At 39.0% G+C, this 23,466-nt stretch overlaps 1 protein-coding gene across 3 annotated transcripts; it reads right to left on the bottom strand.

The window, feature by feature from the left end:
* Nucleotides 1-824: 824 nt before the first annotated feature.
* LOC120802341 (CLOCK-interacting pacemaker-like) lies at nt 825-23,466 on the bottom strand. Of its 3 annotated transcripts, none has more exons than XM_040150050.1 (5): nt 23,293-23,466; nt 22,283-22,364; nt 11,362-11,569; nt 10,514-10,683; nt 825-4,431 (listed from the first exon to the last, which is right to left on the bottom strand). In XM_040150050.1, exons 3-5 carry the CDS (start codon nt 11,558-11,560, stop codon nt 3,097-3,099), a joined length of 1,704 nt encoding a protein of 567 aa, XP_040005984.1. In that variant the 5' UTR covers nt 11,561-11,569; nt 22,283-22,364; nt 23,293-23,466; the 3' UTR covers nt 825-3,096. The 3 variants fall into 3 exon arrangements, with proteins under 3 accessions (XP_040005984.1, XP_040005981.1, XP_040005982.1); XM_040150047.1 differs by having other exon boundaries at nt 22,269-22,364; XM_040150048.1 differs by lacking the exon at nt 22,283-22,364.

Below are 23,466 nucleotides of genomic sequence, written 5' to 3' on the forward strand. Positions count from 1 at the left end.
ACAAAAACATGTGTATGGTAGTACAGGCTTCACAGTTTAGCCAAATCTCAAAAAACCACATATAAAGATCCAATGGACAATTGCCTGTGCACTTAGAACAGTGGTTCTCAAACTGGGGGGGCATGCCCCCTGGGGGGGGCATAGAGCCATTGCAGGGGGCGTGTGGATTACCAGGGGAAAAATATGCAGTGAAACTAAGTTAAATGAATATGATGACTTTGACCACTGATTTAGAACATCAACATACAGTATGTAACATCCACCAACCATTAAAACAGAACACATCGAATCTAACTAATCATATATTTTTGGCAAAATCATGAATTTCCAGTAAAAAATTGTATAAAAACAATCATATCTTTTCAATTTTGCAAAGACAGCTTATTAAATTTAGACTGTAACTGGATGTTCCCATCTAGTGAATAAGAGTTGCGACTGCCAGGGGGTACTTTGTTATATAACCTGAAATGCTATAAATACTTTAACTGAAAAATTAAGTCATACATTGCACAATTTCACATCACAGAGGTTATCTGAGCATCTCTACAAATTGTATGTTTATTACTGAATTAGAATCATTGTTGACATTATAAATTATAAATTATTAAATAATTGTCAAATAATAACTAGTTTTCATCAAAACAGTGGTTATTTCATTAAGATTATATAAATAGCAAAGATGTAGAGTGTAGAGAATTATGTAGAGTAAGAATGACTTCACAAAATGTTTTTATTGAATATGCTGTGTTACTTTAAATATAGATGATGAAGTCTACACACACGCATATATTTATATATATATATATATATAGAGAGAGAGAGAGAGAGAGAGAAAAAAATGATGATTGTGACTGTTCTTCACTGTGTTGGTTTACTGTTTCTGTTGTGCTTCCACTACAAAGTTTTTTATTCAATATTTCAAACCTTAGATATTTATATCACCTGTAAATTACAGGGTTTTTTTTAAAATTGGTAACACACATTTCTCTGTATAGAGTTCACTTTTTAAAAAATGTTCACTCAGTTCTCTTTACCGTCATGCAGCTCAGCACAACAGTTAATCTCACATCCAAAATGCACTAATGCTACTAAACACTTGATGCACATGTCAAGATCAACACTTTCACTGTCACTCATTACACAATGAGCTAAAAAATACTAGAAACAGGTAGCATTACAATATGTATGACTTTTGTTGTATTGTTTATAACCTGCTGCAAAAGCATGGCCAGTTCTGTTTTCACCATGTGAGTCTGTGTATATGCGTGTGTGTCATCATGGCAAAATGTGGCCCTGGAGACATCTACTGTAGCAGGAACTAGCACAAAGGCAATTTTGAGCACTTCGGCAGATGTTTATATGTTTGTCTGTCCATCTGTCTGTGGACAGATTTTGTTCACCACGATAGTGTCACAATATTGCAAGATACAGTCACAAAACTTTACAGGTGTGTAGTTGAGAAAAAAATGAAGGCCGAGTTCGACGATAGGTGTGGGATGCCGTGTGCATGCGTGTGTTCAACATGGCAAAATGTGGTCCTGGAGACATCTACTGTAGCAGGAACCAACATGGAGGCAATTTTGAGCACTTTGGCAAGTGTTTATATATATGTCTGTCTCTCCATCTGTCTGTCTGTCTGTGGACAGATTTGTTCACCAGGATAGTGTCACAATGCAAGATACAGTCACGTAACTTTACATGTGTGTAGTTGAGATCAAAATGTAGGCCGAGTTCAAAGATGGGTGTGGTCCAATGCATGAGCATTGAATACTCATGTAATAATTTAGTAATGACTACTGAGTAGTCATGGGTTGGAATGTCGACATGTTGATGGGCATCACTGCTGGTGTGATCCCATCACAAGATAGTCTGTAGTTTATAGGATAGCTTCAGATATATATACAACAGCGCTAGGCAACCCTGTCCTGTCTTGGGGAATTTGGACAAAAATTCTCATCCACATAATGTACAGTTATTGTTATGTTAGGTTTTGAACATAAATGGAATAGTTTTTCCAACAGTATTTAAATGTGCAAAATGGTATGTAAATAGAGTTTTGGTGCTGGTTGACTTTGAGTGAGAAAACAGTTCAGGAATTTTGAAAGATGTGGTATTCGAATGCATTTTGTGTCAAAGCAATGAAGAATGATCCACAGTTTTAGTACACAACAGACTGCTGTGCTGACGTGTTAAGAGTTCTAAAAAGTGAACTCAATATTGACAAATACATTGCAGCAATTGTAAAAACTGTAACTATAATTCTACTAATAAATGGAGAAATATCTGTCTTTCTGTGTGTCTGTCTTTTGTTTTTCTTGAAAACCACTTATTTGATCGACTCTATCTGGGCGGCTTTATTACTGAGGACCAAAGAAAGTGCAGTGTCAACTGTGAAGTTTTTTGGAGGTTGTCGAAACCCTAACCCTAACCCTCCATTTAAAAACCACTCATCCGATTGACTTCAGACTTGGTGGGTGTATTGCTGAGAACCCAAGGAAGTGCAGAGTTGAAGTGTGAAGTTGTTTGGATGAGTGGTTCTCAAAAAATCAAAAATACAAACATAAAATAATCTATATAAACTATAACTATATAATCTAAATAGAACCCATTACCCTCATCAGCCTGTTTTTTTTCTCTTTCTCTTAAAAAGCAACACATCAATGCAAAAGACTGTTATCAGCATATAAATGCTTTAAATCCCTACAACCTGAGTGATGATTACAACAGTACATGACTCATGTTTCCTATTTCTCTGTAGACTTGTTTCAGTTGTCTCACTGCTTCTTGTCAAATAAGAGACATCCAATCACTGACTGAACGTGACCAACTGAATGACATGAAAAATACACCTGAAAAATGGGAATCTGGCATGAGCAAATCCCAGACTAAAAGGTAGGAAAATATATCAGTCATAATCAACTTTAAACCATGTGTGTAAATCCAAATCATAAAATTATCATTCTACCCTTTCAACCAGTTATATTCAGTTTTAGACAGATATATTAAATAATTCAAACAAAACCCATGCTCTCCTGTATTGCTAGTTCCACATTTCCCTGCCAGTCATTACGGATCCATGTCCTCTTCCCCAGGAAGCTAGAGGAGATAGTTATTGTGTGTTGAGCTCTCTGGCAACATAGTGAGATCACTTAAGTCCTTGTCCATAAATGGTTGTCTACGTTCTTGCTCAGGGACAGACCTGGGCAAAGAAATAGAGAGGAAGGTGGACATGAGGTCCAGGGGATCGTCAGCATGTTGTGTTTCTTCTGTGTCTGGTGAGGGGGCAAACAATGGTGAAGGTGGCAATGTTCCATAATCTATCTTGTGTAAAGGCCCCACCTGCAGTACGTTGCTGTGTATCTTAGTGGTTCTAATGTTGTTATCCTTCACTTTGTCTTCCTCAGTTCTAGTTTTGCTCTGTTGATGGCTGCTGCTGAGTGCTTTCAGTTGATTTAAGTCTAAGTTGGGGTAGAAGGCTGACTTGGTCATGGCCTGGAGGAGTTTGTCAAGACTGTCTGAGCCATTGTTGCACCTGCTCTGGCTGGCCTGGGCTACCTGGCACAGGAGATGCGTGTGCTGACGGATTTGGGCGATTTCCCTCTCTGTGGCTTCGTTCTGCTTCAGCAGCTCCTTGGTGCGTAGCGTGATAGCCAGCAGGCCCGACTGGTTGAGGATCTCGGCTGTGTTGAGGAAACGGAGCTGGCGTGTGGATGAGCTGTCTGAAGCCAGGCAATATGGGCTGTGAGCAGTGGAGGAAGAGGGAGATGAAGAGGGAGGGGAGGAGGATGAGGGAGAGCTGGAGGAAGAAGGTGGTGAGGGTGTCTGGGAGCTGGAGACGGAGGGTGACCCCACACTGTCAGAGCCTGAGCATTGTTGGCAGTGGTAGAACTTGTGCTGGGTGGTGGAGGAGGCGTGGCTGGGCAGTGGACAGTGAGATAAAATGGGAAAAGAATTGTGCCCTCCTCGGCCTTTATACTGGGAATAGGAATGGACTCTAAACTCTTTTTGATGCTGCTGCGACATCATGAGGTGGCTGGTGGTCGATACAGCCTCCCTCTTCTCTTCCTCAGTGCAGACTCTCTTGCGCTGGCTCTGGCCTTCACTGCCACTCTCCTCAACCCCCTCCTCCCATGTAGTACCCTTGCCTTCATGGCTCTCTTTCCTGGGGTGGGGGGCAATGCGAGGGTAAGAATTCAGGATGGGCAGGTATGAGTTCTTGCTACTGCGGTTCTGGTTGCTGCGGCTGCCTCCTGTCTTAACTTTACCTTGAAGTGCAGCTTGACTGGATGAAGGAGTTGGGGTAGTGGTGGAGGGAGGAGGCATTGCTGGCTGTTGGATCAGTAAGAGCTGGGTGGGTGCTTTAGCGCTGGTAAGGCTCTGCCAACCACCGCCCCATGCCAGGGGGCCATGGAGAAGTTGTTCTGGTCTAGACTGTACCACCAGGAGTTTGTGAGCAGGGTTTTATGTGAGCAGCAATTAGAGACCAGAATAAAGGAGAGAGCAAGAGATGTGGTGGAAGTTAAAGTCACAAAGAGATATGCAGTAAGACACAAAAATAACTGAGGCAACAAGACCTGAACAAATATAGCAAACAGATCACATAAATAAAGAGACAGAAAATAGTGATAAAACTTATAACAGGTACTTACAGTAACAATTGCTTATACAATGTTACACTGAATCAAGTATCTCAGGCATTGCTCCAACAACCTTGATTTTTTTTTTTAAATTTCTGAGGCTGACGCTTGGAGCTACATTTTTGGATTTTTTTCACAACCTGGTTCAACTTGGGGCAAAAAAGGCCAGTGATAATTGACTAATAAGTTAATTTGATTTGCCCTAGCCATTAATTACAATTTTGTCATTTAACTATGATATGCTTTCCAAATATATTGGGGAGATACTATCACAATAGCTCCTGTATAAAATAGTTAAATAAATCACCATCTCTCCAGCACAGTCTCAAAAGCAGCTATAATCAATATCTTTATATTAAATGTGAATGTGAAATGTGTACCTTGTACTGACAAACCCACAGAGAACTATCACCCACTCTGCAGTCCCCTCAGCTCGGCAAACTTTTTAGTGTCTTTCAGCTCACTGTTATGGTTTCCAGCAGCAACAGACAGCTCTTTTCAGTGAAAAAGCTCTGATAAACCCACTGTACACTATCTGCCCCGCACCAAACAATGGACAGACAAATATAGCAATAGCTGAAGAAGAAAGTCAAGCATATGATAATTTACAAGGTAATGTAAATGTATGTGTATATGTCAGTTTCTTAAAGAAACAAATAGTCCATCCATGGATTAGTCAGTCAACAATTTTTATAATTGACTAATTGTTGAAGTCATTTTTCAAGAAGAAATACCAAATATTCTCTCATTCCAGCTTCTTCAATGTGAGAATGCACTGCTTTTATATCATTGTAAACTGAAGACAAGACAACCCAAATGCTCTCCGAGAGGCAGGGTGAAGGATGGGCCTACCAGGATGGACCAAATGGCAATGAAAGGAACGGACAGCAATGAGAAATCCCTCCGGAAATGTATACGAGGGAGGCAGAAAGTGACTTTGCTCAGAGGCTTGCATATTCATCAAGGAAGGATGAAGTAAGAAAGGCAGACCAACCAGCACTCTTGCACTGCTAGCACAAACCAGGTAGAGAACAACAGTGAAACAGTACCCAACAGTGTTAGGAGGTTGCCAGAGAGAAGCAAATCAAGGTGCTTTTGCACAACAGGTGCCAGCTGCACAAGAGATGGAGGAAAGCAGACCTAGAGCACAAAGCTGGTTTGAAGAATCTGTGGAATGACCTCAAGCAAAGGCTTTTGTTAGAGAAAAGTTAGTTTATCGTTTATTCACTTTTGGTGATGCTCCTACAGACGTTCCAAGGTCTCTCTAAGGGCCTTAGACAGATGTTTCATGAGCTCATGGGGGCCTACCTATGGAGCAGCCTGCCGCCTTACTTTAAATGGATATAGAAATTTTTGACCTGATATATACATATATCCCACATAGTTTTTTTATGTGTTTTGGGTTTTTCTCCTCATGTATTATGTAAGGAGTGTGCTTTCCTATTATCAATCGTTTTTATACCTTTTATTTTGACTATATTGGAGTCATAGTCCACGTATTAAGTTTTATAAATGATAAAAAGGGTGGAAATGTGAACAATAAATCGGTTTATCATTTATTCACTTTTGGTGGAAATAAGCCAAGCTATGCTGTGTCAGATTCAATTTATGGCCAGTGCATGGGCAGCGTGTGAACATTATATATGTTTCTATCTTACTGGATGATGTGTTTGGGCTGAAGTAAAGCTAACCATTTGGGACTAAGTTCTTTGTCTCAAGAACCACTATAAAAGATGATTGTAAGACTCTTTCTATTGAGAGACTCTCCTTTGACTTCTTGTGATAAGGTTTGTTTGTCTCCTATATTGTAACTTACAATATATTTCACTTTAACCCTATCAGTGTTTTGTGTGTAGAATTTTAAAATTGTAGAAAATCTTCTACAACACAAAACTGCACCGAGAAGACCGGATTAGGAGGCGGAGGAAAAAGAAAGGAGAAGGAAAGCAGAGACTTCTTCAAGGACCCTTTCAAATATTCCCGCCAGCTGCTTGATGAAAAGCGGAGTGGAAGGGTAGACAGAAGAAGGTCATGAGGATGACATGGAAGCACCAGACCATTCCATCAGGATGGCAATGAGCAATCGGGGTCTTCATTCCAAGGAGAAAAATTCCACCACCATCAGCCATCAAGGCAAGTCTTGCCTTGTTGAACGTGGAAGGGAAGATCTTCTTCTCTTTTCTGGCTTCCTCAAAGGCATTGGGTACATTGACACCGAACGCATTGAACCTTCCTCCATGATATGGGAGCAAATACAGTGTGCCAAAAGAGAGAGGGCGCGGACCTGCACATGGTGCAGCTTGCCTTGGCGAAAGCCTATGGCTCAGTGCCACACAAGCTGATCGATTTTGCATTGGAATTCTTCAACATACTATCAAGCGGTACAAACGCCTTAGCCAAGTATTTCAGCAACCACCACATGTGCTTCACCCTATAAGGCTTTACAATAGGATTGCAACAGCTGGAAGTTTGCATTGCCAAGGCATGTTCCATCTCCCCCATACGCTTTGTGGTCGCCTTCAAGATCATCCTTATTGGGGACAGGCAGTTAGTCGCAGATAGAGGCCTAAAATTATCTTCCGGCGACAGACTCGCTCCTTTGACGAGCTACATGGAGATTGTCACAAGGATCCTACAGACAGCCCCATGCACAGCAAGGCTCGTCAAGCGCCTCGATGAGCTCACTCTATGGTCAAGGATGAAGATCAAGCAGTCAAAGTCATGGAGCCTTTAGATTAGAAAAGGAGTGAGAAACAACAGCACAGTGTTTGTTGCAGGGGCAGAGGAGATTCCAAAGCTGGTGGAGCAACCCATCCGAAGCCTTGAGAGGCAGTAAACATCAATGCTCTCTGACAAACAGGGAGGCTGATACAGAAGCAGCTGGTGGATGGGCTGGCAAGGATTAACAGCACCCAGCTCCTGGGAAAGTATAAGGTGTGGTGCTATCAGTTCACATTTTACCAGTGTGTAATGCGGCCACTGAAAGTGTGAAAAATTCCATCATCAGTAGCCAGCAGGATGGATGGCATCACCAAAACATACATCAAGAAGTGGCTGGGCCTTCACCACTGCTTCTCCGACTCAGGCCTCTTTGGCAACAACGCACTGCAACTGCAGCTGAAATACATAAGCCTCAGATCAAAGAATTGGTAGAGGAGGCTGAGAAATCGAGCTACTGGCTGTGGTTATGCAGGAGTGACAGCGTGTGGGGCCCAACACCCCAATAGGGTCAGCTGCATGGGGTGGTGGGGAGACCTCCCCAATTGGCCACTGCCCCCCACCGAGAGATGTACTGGCAAAGGGGGAAAACATCAATGAACGCCGGCCCCAGCTGACCACCCTGCAGCTGAGCCAGTGTGCAGGGTCAGCACAGGGCGGGGGTGCGCCAGGCAGAGACGCCAAGCAGGTAGAACACCACCTGTACGTTATAGAGAATACATTTAAGTTTTGGACTGTTGGTCTCAAACCATTTGAAGATGTCATCTTAGACTTCTCAGAAACTGTAAAGGGCGAATTTCACTTTCTACTAATATTTGATAAACCAAAGAATTCATTAAAACTAAGATTAATTAAATATAATATAAGATGTCAGATTAATCAACAACAAAAATAACTGTCAGTTAAAGCCCTACGCTATGTTCACTGTTGCATCGGACTGCAATATATTGTAAAGGTGTTTGTGCCCACACCCAGTGGTTGTTTGTTACCTATAATAAGGAGTTATTTAATCCATACTTTGTAGTGCAATTTGGTCTGTTATTATACAGTAGTTATATATAGTTAACCCTCCTGTTATGTTGCAGGTCAAATTGACCCATTTTAAAGTTAAAAAAAATCTAAAAAAAATTGTTAAAAGTATTTTTGCGGTATGAAACTTCTTCTGCTTGGCTTATTAAGTGTAATCAACATATAAAATGAAAATGGTTCAATTCACATATTTGCAACCCCCCTGCATGTTTATATTACATAGATACTGTTTGGTTCAATTTGACCCGGCAGTCAAAGTGGAGGCTAAAATGGGTCAGGAGTGTCAAATACTATTTGTTTCTTTGCAACTGTGAGACATATTTCACCCCAATCACACATACATACACACACACACACACACACACCTCTTTCTATTCTCTTGACCTCATCTGTAAAGTGCGAGAATGCAGGTGTTGGTATGACTTTTGATGGGAACCTTTTCTGTTCCCGTGGGCAAACTCCACCCACATCGAGTGGACACTCAGCAGGGGAGGGGCAAAACATATAAAGATTCTCTGCAAGGGAGTCCTACCAACATTACACTCTGCAGCTACATATGATATACTCTCTGTCAGAGCTTTACAAAATGAGCAGAAGAAGTAAACAGCTGACAGCTCTGGAGGCTCTGGAACTCATCTTTAATTATGACAGTGAAATAGAGGAGGGTGTATCTGAAGATGAAGACCATCTTGAGGTCAATTCTGAGTCTGATGATTCTGATTATGAACCAAATGAGGAAACTGCTATTCATAGCAAGACATTCACATCAGAAAATGGTGAAATACAGTGGTCTTCATCCCCAAATATACATCAGGCAAAACTGTTTGTAGAAAACATAATAAGTGTAATGTGTCAAAGCTGTACAAGAGGCGCATCTTCCTTGAGGAGCTGGGGAAGGCGCTTGTGGTACCACATATACAACTGAGGCAGCACATGCCAAGGACCCCAGCCACTGCAGTTACACCAGTGCGTCAGGTAAGTAACTGTGTGTGTGTGTGTGTGTGTCTGTTTGAGAGCATGTTGTGTGTGTCTTGGGATCAGCAAAAAAAACATAGTAATCATCGTCCTCTTCTTTCTAGGTTGCTGCTGGGGGAACAAGGAAGAGGAAGGGGTGCCAGGTCTGCAAGCCATCTGATGATGTCAAGACGAGCATGACCTGTGTGAAATGTGCAAAATTCATTTGCACAGAGCACACAGTGATGAAATGTCCCTCATGTGCTGTATAGATGCACACAAAGGCACCTTGTTCATTTCCACCTATTAATTTTATGTGTATTTCCGGTTCTAAACATTGCATAGTGTTTACTATCACTATGTGATGACATGTCTCTTGTTTGCTGTGGAGACCTACAGACACACATACACACGCACCGTGTTCATATTGCTAATCTCTTATTTTGTTGTTTTGTTATTTTGTTCATTTCTGGTTCAAAAACAGTGCTTAAATAAAGTTTACTTTCAATACAAATCCTCATGACTCATTTCGCTTGATTTTCAGCTGGTCGATTTGACCCTGAACAGAAGAGGTGTCTCGTGCTAATTTACCAACATCACTCCATAAAAAGAAAAATTTCAAAATGTAAAATAAAACTTTAAAAAAATCAATGTCATGTAAAACTATTGTATTTTATATGTAGGTTTTTCAAATGTATATCAAAAAAAGTTGCATGCATTGCAACATGCATTTTTTATTGAAAACGAGTGAAATATCCTCATTGAACCATGATCTGTGAGAGGTAAAGAACACCATTGCACTAAATATTGATTGAAATGGTTAGTAATGGAGTTAATAATGAGATATAAACAATGTTTACTGGGATTTTTTGGTTTCTCACACTTTTGGATAATTAAACATGCCCTGGGTCAACTAGACCCAGGAACATCATTGCTGTTCCTGAGAAACGAACGTAACAGGAGGGTTAATAAAGTGGTTTTCAAAAGACATTGCAATGCCAATTGAAGTCAATTGAAAAATTAATTTATGTTGATTTGTCAACAACTAACAAAACTATAAATGTGTTTTAAAACAGTCTCTCATTCCTTGATAAATTGTACTTGAGTTTCTGTTTATGATGCAAAAAAGGAGAATGCCTGAAAAAGCATATTGTATGTGTAACTGAATATCTCACCGGCTTGACTACCAGGTCTTTGATGACGTAAATGGGGGTGAGCGCCTCATAAGGAGGCATGTTATGGCCTGCAGGATTCACACTGTTGTTATTTGAGCTTTTGCTGCTTTTGCTGCTTTTGCTGCTTCGCTGGTCATCCACATCAGTGTGCACAGAGTCTGAGCCAGCCTCTGAGGGAGAGGGAGAACCAAGAGTAAGAGGAGATAGAGAGGACAGAAAAGGCAGTCTCATCTTAACCTCATGGCTAGTGTGAGGTCAGAGAGGTTCTGTTCATATATCCATGGTATCAACAGGATTACCCAAACCAAAATCTGTGAATCACAACAATGGGCATTTGAGGATATGTATTTACACCTGCATTTCTCACCACTTCCCAGGGAAAAACAGTGTGAACAAAGATTTCTGTTTCTGTGTGGGTTTGTTTCTACAGGATGAGACTGATGAATGCACAAATGAATTGTTCTCACACCACCAGTTTTGTACATGAGAGATCCAGTATTATGAAGCGGTACACAGAAATGTACAAATGTGCATGTAATTTGTTGTGCACAAATATTTTGGAACCAGTGTACAAATTATCTTTCACTTAACCCTTAATTAAATTTGTAAATCTTGTAAAATGTGTAAATCAAGTAAAGTCAAGTATATATATATATATATATATATATATATATATATATATACACACACATACATAAGCAGGATTCATGTTATTGTACAAAACCAAAACAAAAGTAATTGAACTGGAGCCTACATTCATCAGCGTTGACATCATGAACGTTAGAAAAACATTCATATTTTTTCTGTGAACACTTTAATTTAATGAATCCAAATGGACCTTTGCTCACCTGAGTACCCAGAGTCTTTTTCAGAATCCTTCTCTGAGTCACAGCGCAGCATGCAGTTTCTCATGTCACCCATTCCAGATTGCTCAATGTGGGTACCACCCTTGGACGCCCGCATAGTGGCGCTATTACTCTTATCCTTGGCATTCTTTGAGGTGCTACGGATGGACCGCTCCCCAAAATGCCCCTTTTGATTTGGCATTCAAGATCTCTAAATATGAAAGCAAACCATCAAATGATTACTTTTGAGATACACAGCATTGGATATTAAAGACATGCAGATTATTTGGGTTTTTTCTTATAGGGCTTGGCATTGGGAGTCAAGGTTGAACCTCAGCATGTTTGCACAAGCACAAAATGTCAGTATCATTATCATAACACAATATTAACACAACAGAATCTTTAACCTGGAAACACCTAACAACATAATTTAATGTGTATAATCTATGTTTAATGGGCCTGTCTCTTCAATTCCATGATCCCTCAAGACCCAGTGGTTTGGCCTTTACCTGAAAAGCAAGTGGCGGTGTTGTAGTATACAGGTTTTTCCACTGTACTAAGCCAATATCAACTTTCTGCTGAGTACTGGATTCAAGCACATCTACTATGACCCTGAGTAAAAAGGACTAAACCACCTTTTTGTCCTTTTGGTCACTTCACAGATCATTTCACAAAAGGATGATAAAAATGTCTGTGTGGCTCCTGCTGATACAGTATAATAAGTAATTTAAAGGTGGATAGCATTGTACAATAAAGATTTTTGTAATTCAACACTGAAAGCTCTTGAAAATATATGGAAACCCAGTGTGTTCAGTACTTAACAAAGACGTTATGAAAATAAATATTAATATGAGTGAATGCAGACTAAATATATAATATATAACCATTAAATTGTAAAATTCAATCAATCATTTAAAAAAATGTAGTTCATTATCACAACATCTTATTTCAACCAACTTCTTCAACAGAGTTTAGTGCTAGTCATTTGTATCTAATGTCATTCAACTTCTCCTTTTTCTCAAGTCTTTTCCCAATGACTGGTTTATTTTATCATGCCACTTTTCATCAAAAGTCTTTTTCTGTCATGACAAACAGAGCAGAGCCAGTTGTATGACTTCCAGTCCACTCATTCAAAGCAGAGAAGGCAAGGCAAGGCAAGGCAAGGCAAGGCAAGGCAAGGCAAGGCAAGGCAAGGCAAGGCAAGGCAAGGCACATTTACCTATATAGCACCATTCAGACACAAGGCAATTCAAAGGGGTTTACAGAGGCATAAATTAATTAAAAACATTAAAAATAAGACATTTAGAGGACATTATAACTGCATTTAAAAAACAACAAAAACAGAAACAAAAGCAACTAGACCTGCAGGCAGGTTTTAACAGGGTCCAAGCCCCTCCACACAGGTTGAGAGCAGCAGAGAGATTGGAAAACATTCCACCAAGGTTGGGATGTTTCTGAGAGGTATTCCAGAAAGCGTGATTAACCTAGCCTGGCATAATCCCTGGATTTGGGGTTGAGTGAACCTGTTGTGAATTACCCCAAGTTTTGGGGTAAATGATCCGAAAAACATGAGGGTCCTAAATGAAAATGAGGGCTAAATGAAAAATTATGTAGCCCGAACTTCAACCTGTAATGAGTTCAAAAAACTAAGTTTTGCCTATTTTTCAACTTTCTGTAAATGCACCACCTAGTGGCCAATACGCACAATATGCAAATATTGCACAGACTCTCAGTGTGACAAAGCAAACTACTGGCTCAAGTTTCCTGTTAATCAGACAGACCCATGTAAAGATATGGCATCATTTCCTTTGTATGAGCAAAACTTTTTTCCTTTTTAACAATGACAGTACACAGATGATGTATGCAAAAAAGTGTCATGCTGATCACACATACAGCCTAAGAACAGTTTGGAAAAACAATTTTAGCATATTTCATGATTTTGCAAAAAAGCAACGCCTAATGGCTGATTGGCATCAAATTTTGCACAGAGACTCAGTGGGGCATGGGAATTTACTGAGTTGAGTTTTGTGATAAGAGGTGTGATTGTTGCCAAGATATGCTAAACTTGCTGTTTTGATTGCAACCTATAGCAAGTTTTTCCTTTATAACTTGCACATTCTTTCGATTGTCAAGATTCTTTTAATAACTTTTGTTAATGAGAGACGATAGATTGTATGTGCAAAGTTTTGTGCAGATTGGACTCATAGCCTAGGTATTTAGCCCCCACGCAATCCGCACCAGTCTCAGGTTGAGAGCAGCACAGAGATTAGAAGACATTCCACCAAGATTGGAATGTTTCTGAGGGGTATTCAAGTGGGGTATTCCAGAGAACATGGTTAACCGAGCCTGGCATAAAAACTGGACTTGGGGTTGAGTGAACCTAATGGAAGTAGTGAACTTAGGGTTCACTAGTAGTGAACTAGGGAACCCTAAGTTTTGGGTTAAGTTATCAGACAGTCATGAGGGCCCAATATGCACCAGATTTTGCACAGAATCTCAGTGTGGCATGGAAAACTACTGGTTCAAGTTTCATGTTAATTGTACAGACCTGCATAAAGATACGACTTGTATGAGTACAACTTTTACCTTTGTCACTTTTGCATTTTTAGGAGTATCAAAACTTTTTTTAATAACTTGTGATCATGAGAGTACATAGATTATACATTCAAGTGTCAGGCAGCTCACATATACAGCCTAAGAGTACATTGGAAAAACAATTTTAGTATATTTCACGATTTTGCTACAAAAGCGCCACCTAGTGGCCAATTGGCTCCATATTTTGCACAGAGCCTCAGTGGGACATGAAAAAATAATGGACTAATTTCTGTGTTAATAGGATAGATATATGCAACACTTTCTGTTTTGATTGAAACCTATAGGAAGTTATTCCTTTACAACTTGTGCATTTTTTTTGGATTATCAAAATTCTTTTAATAACAGTTGAACATGAGAGTCCATAGATTTGGAATCTCATGTTCAAAGTTTTGTGCAGATCAGACTCACAGCCTAGGAGAGGAGAAAAAAGGATGTTTTGCATATTTTGAAATTTTGTTAAAAAAATTCATTAGTGGAAATGGGCTTGGTCTATATCATGAGATTCAGCTAAATTCAGGGACTACATGCACATAATGTTTTTGAAGGTGCAATGTACTATGTGGGAGTTACTGGCCAAAACGTGCTTACCTTGATTATAGCAGCACCTGCTGGTGGACACGTAGTATTTTTGGTGTTTTACATGTGTGCATTATTCTATACCTCCCCTGATATATTTCACTTACATAACTTTTACAGTGTACGCTGCAGTAATGCTTTTACCAACATAAGAATTTTAAAAAACAAACAAACGAACAAAAAACACCTTAGCAATTACAACAGGTTTCCCAGCACCGCATGCGTAGCCCTCAGCCCCCTTGGGCTTGGACCCCCAATAAATAAGTATCTGAGCGATTACAATAGGTTTCCCAGCCCTGATGGTACTGGGAGCCATGTTGCTTTGCATGGGTGTTCCCCAGCCCCCTTCGGGCTGGTCCCCCAATTGAAAAAAAAACAAAAACCTGAGGGATTACACAAGGGTTCCCAGCACCCCTGGTACTGGGAGCCTCCAGCCTTCTAAGGCTTAGACCCCTAAAAGACAAGCCAATAAATAGCTTAAGATTTAAAAAAGGTTACATATGTAATTCATTGGAAAGCCAAAACAAAAAAAAATAATGTTTTACGCCCTGATTTAAATGAGCTGAGAGTTTTAGCAGACCTCAGGTATTCAGGAAACTTGCTCAAGGAACACAGACACTAAAAGCTGCTTCACATCGTTTGGTTTTGATTCTGGGAACACTGAGTCAACCTGTTCCAGATGATCTGAGGGGTCTGGATGCTTCGTAACGTACAAGTAAATCAGAGATGTATTTATGCCCGAGACCATTTAGAGCTCTGTAGACAAGTAATAGGATTTTTAAATCCTATTGACACACAGTAGTCCAGTACAGTGATTTCCAGTACAGACTGGAATAACGTGCTCCTCTTTCTTGGTGTTAGTGCGGACTCTGGCAGCAGCATTCTGGATGAGCTGCAGCTTTCTATTTGGTTTCTTACTAAGACCTGTGAAGACACCATTACAATAGTCAGCCTGCTGAAAATAAAAACATGAAGGAGTTTTTTCTGTATCTCGTTTAGACAGAAATCCATTAATCCCTGCTATGTTTTTTTAAGGTGGTAGTAGGACAATTTTGTAATTGTCTTTATCTGGCTGTTGAAATTTAGGTCTGAGTCCATAACTACAGGGGGAGAATGCAGATGTTGAATAGAAGACCCCATGATGAACTCCATGTGATTTTTGCTTGCTCAAATTCATAACTACCAATTGACAAAAAGTAGCCCCTATCTTTAAAATACTATTTGAACCAATTTAAAACAGTTCCAGAGAGTCCAACTCACTTTCCCAGTCTGTCGAGCAGTATTCAATGGTCACTGAGATCCAGTAATACCAAAACTGAAATTTTTGATGCATCACTGCTCAGATGAATGTCATTTAAAAGTTGTGCAATCTCAGTGCTGTGCTGTGGTGGAAATCCAGACAGAAAAGCATTAAAGAATTTTTTGTTTGCACCAAGAAACTGTTAAGTTGCTGAAAAACAATTATCTTTCCTAAAAAAAAAGGCAGGTTTGATATTACTGAATGCATCCAGTTTTGACTTTTTTAAAAGAGGTTTAATAACTGCGGTCTTCAGGGCCTTGAAAAAGGCCTTACTGAAGAGAACTTTTGACTATCCATAGTATGTCTGATGCAATGCGGTTAAAAACATCTTTAAAGAAGCTTGTAGGCAGAGTGTCAAGGCAGCAGGTAGTAGGCCTAAGGCTGAGGGATTTGTCAGTCTGTCAACAACAGTGTTAAAGTGCATGCATTGTTATTGTTATTTTTATTAATAAACTCAGAGAAAAAGGACTACCTGGTCCTTTTTAGTTCCAACTTTAGAACATGGCCATCTTTGGGATTATCAATTTGAATGTTAAAATCACCCACTATAATAATACAGTAAAAATCAATACATACAGCAGACAGTAGTTTAGCAGTCATCAAAAACCTTTGCCCTATGTGTTGGGGCCCTGTACATGGATACTAATATCGCTCAACCCGAGCATGTCAACTGAAGCGCAACATATTCAAAAGAGTTAAACTTTTGACAACTGTTTGCACATTATTAAATAAAGTGGCTACTCCACCTCCTTTCCTAAGTACTCAATCTTTACAAATGGAAGTTTGGGGCACCTGATTCTATAAGTGCTGCTGCACTATTGTTTTAATTTAACCAAGATTCAGTTAAAAACGTAAGATCAAGCTTTTTCTTGATAATAAAATCATTTATTAATAGTGACTTGCTAGCCAGACACCTGATATTTCATAAAGCTAAGTTTTGTGTATTAAAAGCACTGTCTGAAACAGTCTGTGGCTAGTGCACAACTGGAGTCAACTTAGATAAAGTAGCTGTGCGTTTTTAGTACACTCTGTTCATCCTGTTGCAATGTGTTTGACCATGCCACCAGCTCTTTAAGGTCAGTGATATGTGGGGGGGGGGGGTTGTTGAAGCCCTTTTTGGGACAAAGACATCCTCTGAATGCCTTGGGTGATGTGGAGCAGAAGTCAAGTAAGGGGGGAAAGATACAGGTTGTCTCTCTGTCTGTGCTGTCCTTATCTGTCCATGCTTACCCACACATTCTTGTTTGGGTATGGCATCCCAAGGGCATGACGCAGGTTGGCATCATGTAGTTTGGATCCAGTGATGTTTTGGATGAACCCAATCAGGTTTAAAGCGGACTTCACAGTTCCAAAAGATATTGAAATTGTCAATAAACTTTATCCCATTGGTGAGACGCGCCAATGTCAGCCATGTATTCAGGTCTGCTAAAAGCTTAAATTTTCTTCCCTCAAAGTTGGAATGGGGCCTGAGAGGAATGCATGTTATGATTGACAGTCACTCAGTTTCTCCAGTAGCAGGAAACAGTCTTTTTTCATGATCTCAGAGTCAGTTTTTCTTTGTACAATGTTGATCCAGCATTGATAATAATCTTTGGATGTGTAGAGATGATAACTGGCAACAGCTCTGTTAGCTCCCTGACAGATATGTCAGCCATAGTTAGATTTTCAGTCTTTGCCATCCTTATATGCTTAGTTATAGAGTCCCCAGTCAGAATAGTGTGTTGCTTATCAGGTGAGGAGTTAGAAATGTTTCTTCTGGCCCTTAATGCATTCAATGTAGTTAGTATTATTGGTATTTACTGGATAATTTCTTATTGGATTTGCCTCTGCGGTGGATAACATCAGACCAGGTCCTTGCTGGAGTTGATGCTTTCAGTCTAGTGCCAGTGCTGTACCAGGGAAGGCTGGTTTTGGAGCTTCCGCAGTGCTCTAATGCAGTGGCATTAGGACACTGGATTTGCTGCGTTAGGACACATCCAGGGGAGCATGTCAGCCTAATCTGTGACGGGATGCTCTACATTTGATGTAATCCCATGTATAAAAATCTGTGTCTGTTAGTATTTGTTGGCTCAGCATCTTGTACAGTAGCTGGTATAGATTCAATGAATTGCTCTTTTTTGCATATTTGATGCAGCATTTCAACTTCCTTTCAAGCTGCGTTATCCTCTTAATCAGTCGCTAACACTCCGTGCAGCTTACCGATTTTGCTGGGTTTGGAGACATAGCTTTTACGTTGTCTTTTGCCATTCAGAGAAGTTGAATGCTAGGCTAGGCTAGCAGCTAAACAGCCAATCAACTGGCTTGGCCTTGTTTGTAAAAATAAAAAGTTTGACCTACAGTAGACTGTAAGTATTTGGACAGTTACAAATTTCTTTGTTCTTCAGACTCTGTGCTCTCTTTAAATCCATATAGAAAGAACTGTGTGGGAGATATAGCCCTTTAAACACATAGAGCCCAGAGTTTAGGGATTCAAAAGTAATTGGACAGATACACACGAAGTCCAACAAAATCATCATTTGTAATATTTTGTGGAAAATCTTTTGCAGTCAATTACTGCCTGAAGTCTCTTGCCCACAGACATCAGCAGACGCTTTGTATCTTCCCTGGTGATGCTCTCCCAGAACTCCACTGCAGCCACCTTCAGTTCTGTTTTTTTTGGGGGGGTCTCTCTGCCTTTAGTCTGGTCTTCAGCTGGTGGAGTGCTGCTAAATCCGATTGAGGTCAGGTGATTGACTCGGCCAGTCGAGGATATTCCACCCTGAGAAGGTCTTTGGTTGCAATGGTTATATGTTTAGGATCGTCATCCTGCTAAATGATGAAACGTTTTCCGATGAGTTTTGATACATTTGGCTGAATCTGATTGTTTCATCACTGATGTCAGTCACTTCCTTCAAATGTCTTGTTTTGTTTAACCAAAAGCTAAAGATATTCAGTTTACTATGATATAAAAAGGAGAAAAGTTCTCACACTGAAGAACCATGAATAAATTCTATTGTTATAAAAGAATAAAAAAAGAGCAGGATGAAATAACCTTTCATAATGAATTGAGAATTTCAGATTACTTTACAATTCTATGGTTGGTTATATATTTTGTCTTAATCATATCATGTATCATGTTGTCATTTCATTCTTTACTTCAGTCTTATTTATTTATTCAATATTGAACACATTGGAGCTATTACAATAGCTTGGGTGTGGTTAAGGTTGATGAGAAGTTAAAACCTGTGCACACCCCCTGATTTTCAGTGTTACTCAGGCAATTTTGTCAGATGATGTCACGGTTATAAAATCAGGATTTTAGCAATACAGAGTGGCAGTAACACTGTCCACTCTGCTGAAATAAGATCGTCTTTTTAAAAAAAGGGGGGGGGATTTATACTCCTCAAACATTGGCTCCTAAGGGACTAAATGATGAACTACTTCTAAGATTTTCCTGTGATTCCTTACACTGAATATCTTCACTAAATTCCCTATCGATTGTTTTCTGTTGGCTATACAGTGATGTCTTTTTTGTTGAAGATTAATCCGAGGGTTTTCTTTTCTAGGTCCAGACAGTCCTGGATACATATGAATATATACATATATTATCGGGTTCATTTACCAATGTGACCTGTTGATGTGTCGATTTATATATGCATGTATTGATGCTTCTTGAATCTTTTGAGCCTTGATATCTATTACATTTAGTATTGTGGAGGGTTTAAGCAAATTTGTGATTGGTGTTGACTTTTTCTATATGCTATGTTGGGTTCACCTACAAATTTAACCTGCTAAATATATGCATTTTTTGACTGCAATTATTTTTGGGGGCGTGCAGGATCTAGTTATAAGGACCTACTTAACATAATGTCTGCAGTCATGATAAGGTAGAGGTAGATTTGATTATTGTTACTTAACATTTGTAGTGTTTGCCCACTAGAGGCCTTGTTGTTTTTATTATGAAGGGTTCTATTTATGTATTGATGCGGTTTTTCAATGCCAAGTAAATGTATCCCTACAGGTTCATCTACAAATGTATCCTGTAATATTTGGGAAATGTATCTTTTTGAGAATACAGTTTAGCCTTTGGGGCCTTAAGCATTTATTTTATAGTAATTTACCCATTTAATATAACAATTTTGGGGTACATTTATTATTTATTATTGTTATTATTATTATATTAGAAACTGTTATATTGTTAATTGACATTTCATATTTATGCCTTTCTATTGCACCTAGGTTAATGTGATTGGCTGCAGGCTTACAGCCACTCCTATTTAACATGGGCTCTCATTTTTACAAACCATTTGCCTGATGAAGGTCTAGCACTGAAACATCACAAATAAATTCATCAATGCAAGTTAGACTGTGTGGGCTTTTGTTTGCTACTTTGGATCCATTTATCCCCTCCTACACACCTGTCTCACGAAAAAGATGTGCAAAGTGTTCTTCTGTTCTGTAATTGTGCACACATCACTCATGGTGTAAACATGCACACCTATTCACTAATTGTATAAATGATTTGTTGATTCTAGCAAAAATGCTGCTGTTCATCCTCCTGTCCTAAGAAGTTTTGGACTCAACAGTTCAGCTGGGCTCTGGTTATTGCACTTCAGCACTGTACCTTATAAAATTACAAAATATTTTTTACTTAACGGTCCATGAACATACTTTTTTTTGGGAAAAAATCTAAATGAAAGTGAGTATAACAAAATAGGCTACCTGTTATCCAGTTTGTAATGTATTTTAAAATATAAAGTGAAACCTATAATAGACCGCTCTACCTCTTTTTATTTTTGTTTATATATATTAATTTTTATTGAAATGTGATTATATATCTGTAAATACAAGAACCCTAAAATCCACAGAGATTGCACTGTTGTTAAACTGTCCAAAAAAAACCATATATTTGATATTTATTCAGCTTTATCTTCAAACAAAATAGCAACAAATATTTTAACTCTGAGACCAAATTTTATCCTCCAACGGAATTATAACATATATTAAAAGTGTAAAAACATCAGAACCAGCGGATATTACCAAAGGGCTTACTTCTCCCCGGGATGCACATTTACCAACTGGTCATCTCAGCAGCCGGACTCCACCCTGCTGAGATGACCACCTGTTTAACCTGGCAGGAGGGTCTTCAAATCTCCGAAAAAGTTGGAGCAAATTTCCCCCCCAAAAAAGCATTATTTGGATAAACTGACAACATATTCAATATTTAAATGAAAAAAAAAAAAAACCTTAATCGAGTATAAGTTTAGGTACAAAAAGTCTGATGGACAAGAAAAATATTTGTAATGTTGCTGCTTATCCTAATCAAGCCCATCGCTCCTGCTAGCATCCTAGACCAGTTCCTGCATAGCAGTTCTTGTTGCATGTGTTTTCTGTTTGTATGTACTTTCATATTTGTAGCATTTTTGCATGTAGAGTGTGTTTCCCTTAATGTTTGTGCCTTCACTCTGGTATATATTTTGGTATTTGTTGCATTTCTAGATTTGGAGAATGTTTCCATAATCTTTGTGCTTTTTCTCTTTTGTATGTGCTACATCCTTAGTGGCTACCGTATGAATACCATCAGCTCTACTGCAAACCAGTCCTTCCCCAGGTTACAGTCTGTGCTTGATGACTTCCATACCTAATTTATCCATTTAAAGTTTGTTCTAAAAGGACAATGTATGAATTTCACCAGATGTTCTTACTCGATCTGTTCTCTCAATGGAATCTAATCAATGCAGGTATATCATTGTAAATACTTAGGAATTTGGTTAGATAGCAGATTATCCAACAAAGCTTATGCTGACCACTTTGCTCGAAAACTATCAACTTAAATTGTGTTCTTATACTGAAATAGAGCATAGCATTTCCGTTTGCAAAAGAAAAAAATCAATTATACAGTTCAGTATACCAACACACTGCTGCTATTCCTTCCGTTACTGTAGACAGCTGTCACACTCATCACTGTGAGTTATATGAAAAGGATAGAGAAGTACTAACACCTGGACGGCATCAGCATTCCAGACCCACAGAATGGTTTCCAGAAACATGGTGCTTTCTACTGATATAAACTGCAACTCAAACTGAAGTTAGAAACTTGTGCTTTTGAGGGATTTCAACAGTCTTCTTACCCATATACTAAATAATACTTGTGAATAGTTTAATTTTGTGTGTGCTTGTGTGATTGTTTTGTGTTACTGACTTGTTTTATGGTAATGCTATATAGCTGTAATTTGTTCTCAAGTATCCCCCGCAAAAAGATTTGACCTATATGAGACTTCCTGAATGAATAAAGATTAACTAATTAAACATCAGTCTGAACAATGATATGGACTGGTTAAGGCTTACATACTTATTGTACAATAAATACTCCAATAACTACAATACTGCAATAAAATTGTTTTTTCCTCATTAATACACAAATAAAATGCGTATTAATGACAAGTGTTGCTGATCTCACCAGAGGATAAGTACCTGGAACTCCCCACTAGTCAGTTAGAACTGAAGAAGCCTTTTCGATGAGAGGCGAAACATCTTAGAGAACTTCAATTATGTACTGTAAAAAGAAATGTAAGAAGTACAGTGACCTGATCTGACAGAACCGTGCACTTGGAGTCAAGTTTCTTGTCAAACTATTTCTTAGATGTTATCAAGAATTAGTTCATTTGTGGCCAAACAAATAGTTAACAGGTCATGACTCAAGTAATATCTCACAAAGCAAAGGCTCTATGTACTTGAAAAACTGGACTAGTGAGTTAGTTGAGGATACATAACATGCAAGAGCTACAAGTTTATTTTAAATAAGTTCAAACAAATCTGACTTTTCTAACTATAGAAATCTTTAAACAAAAATATGAATATAGTCCACAGTATTATAGTGATATTATACTGAAATTTTGCCAATAAAGTTTTCATTAAGGTCACTATGAACTCTACTGAGTAGCACTCACAGTGTAATCCCTTGTAGCGATAAGAATAGGAAAGTGCATTTTTTGTAAACAGTAAAATGTTTTAACATAATTTAAATTAGAAACACACCAAACTGTGTTCTATGATGGAGTTGACGTAAACAAAAGGCTTTAGTTTAATGACAGCCAGCCCATTCATGAAAGTGGCAGTAGCTGTCATGTGTTTTGCCTAATTCTCCGGTGTAAACATGACAAAAAGCACATGTGGATGAGGCAGAATGATGAAATTGCCAAGATGGTCACTGGCAGACTGTACAGTCCCACCCCCAACACTGTTATGTAATGCACTAACTGACACTGCTTAGTGAAAAAAACATAAGCCTAATGTAAATCCATTCACTGCCAATATTTACAATAAACATTATACACATTTTAAGCCTGTAATAACAATACAACAGAACAGCTGTCCATAACATATTATTAAAGTGCATGCACAGCAGGCTCATGTTGGAGATTAGATCACTGGACAAAAATTCTGCTACTCTGAAACTAGGCAGCTACAAGGAGCTTACTCACCTGTCAATATTTCATCCACGGTATGGGAGAAAACAGTTCCCTTGTGCTAACAAGAAAACATGACATCTCCACACCAAGGGAGGCAATATCTTCCTCCACTTCTGAGTTTAGAAACTGCTAAATTAATACATGGTGAGGCTGCTGTCCACGGGACTGTCCTCGTCTTGGATGGGC

This window comes from Xiphias gladius, chromosome 17 (genome assembly GCF_016859285.1).
Source record: "Xiphias gladius isolate SHS-SW01 ecotype Sanya breed wild chromosome 17, ASM1685928v1, whole genome shotgun sequence".
Lineage (NCBI taxonomy): Eukaryota > Metazoa > Chordata > Actinopteri > Istiophoriformes > Xiphiidae > Xiphias > Xiphias gladius.

Coding starts and splice junctions, on each gene's coding strand:
- LOC120802341 (XM_040150048.1), bottom strand. CDS start 11,560: ATGCCAAATCAAAAGGGGCATTTTGGGGAGCGGTCCATCCGTAGCACC. Junction 10,684..11,361: donor AAAAGACTCTGGGTACTCAG/GTGAGCAAAGGT, acceptor CCTCTCCCTCAG/AGGCTGGCTCAGACTCTGTG. Junction 4,432..10,513: donor AAGACCTGGTAGTCAAGCCG/GTGAGATATTCA, acceptor CTGGTGGTACAG/TCTAGACCAGAACAACTTCT.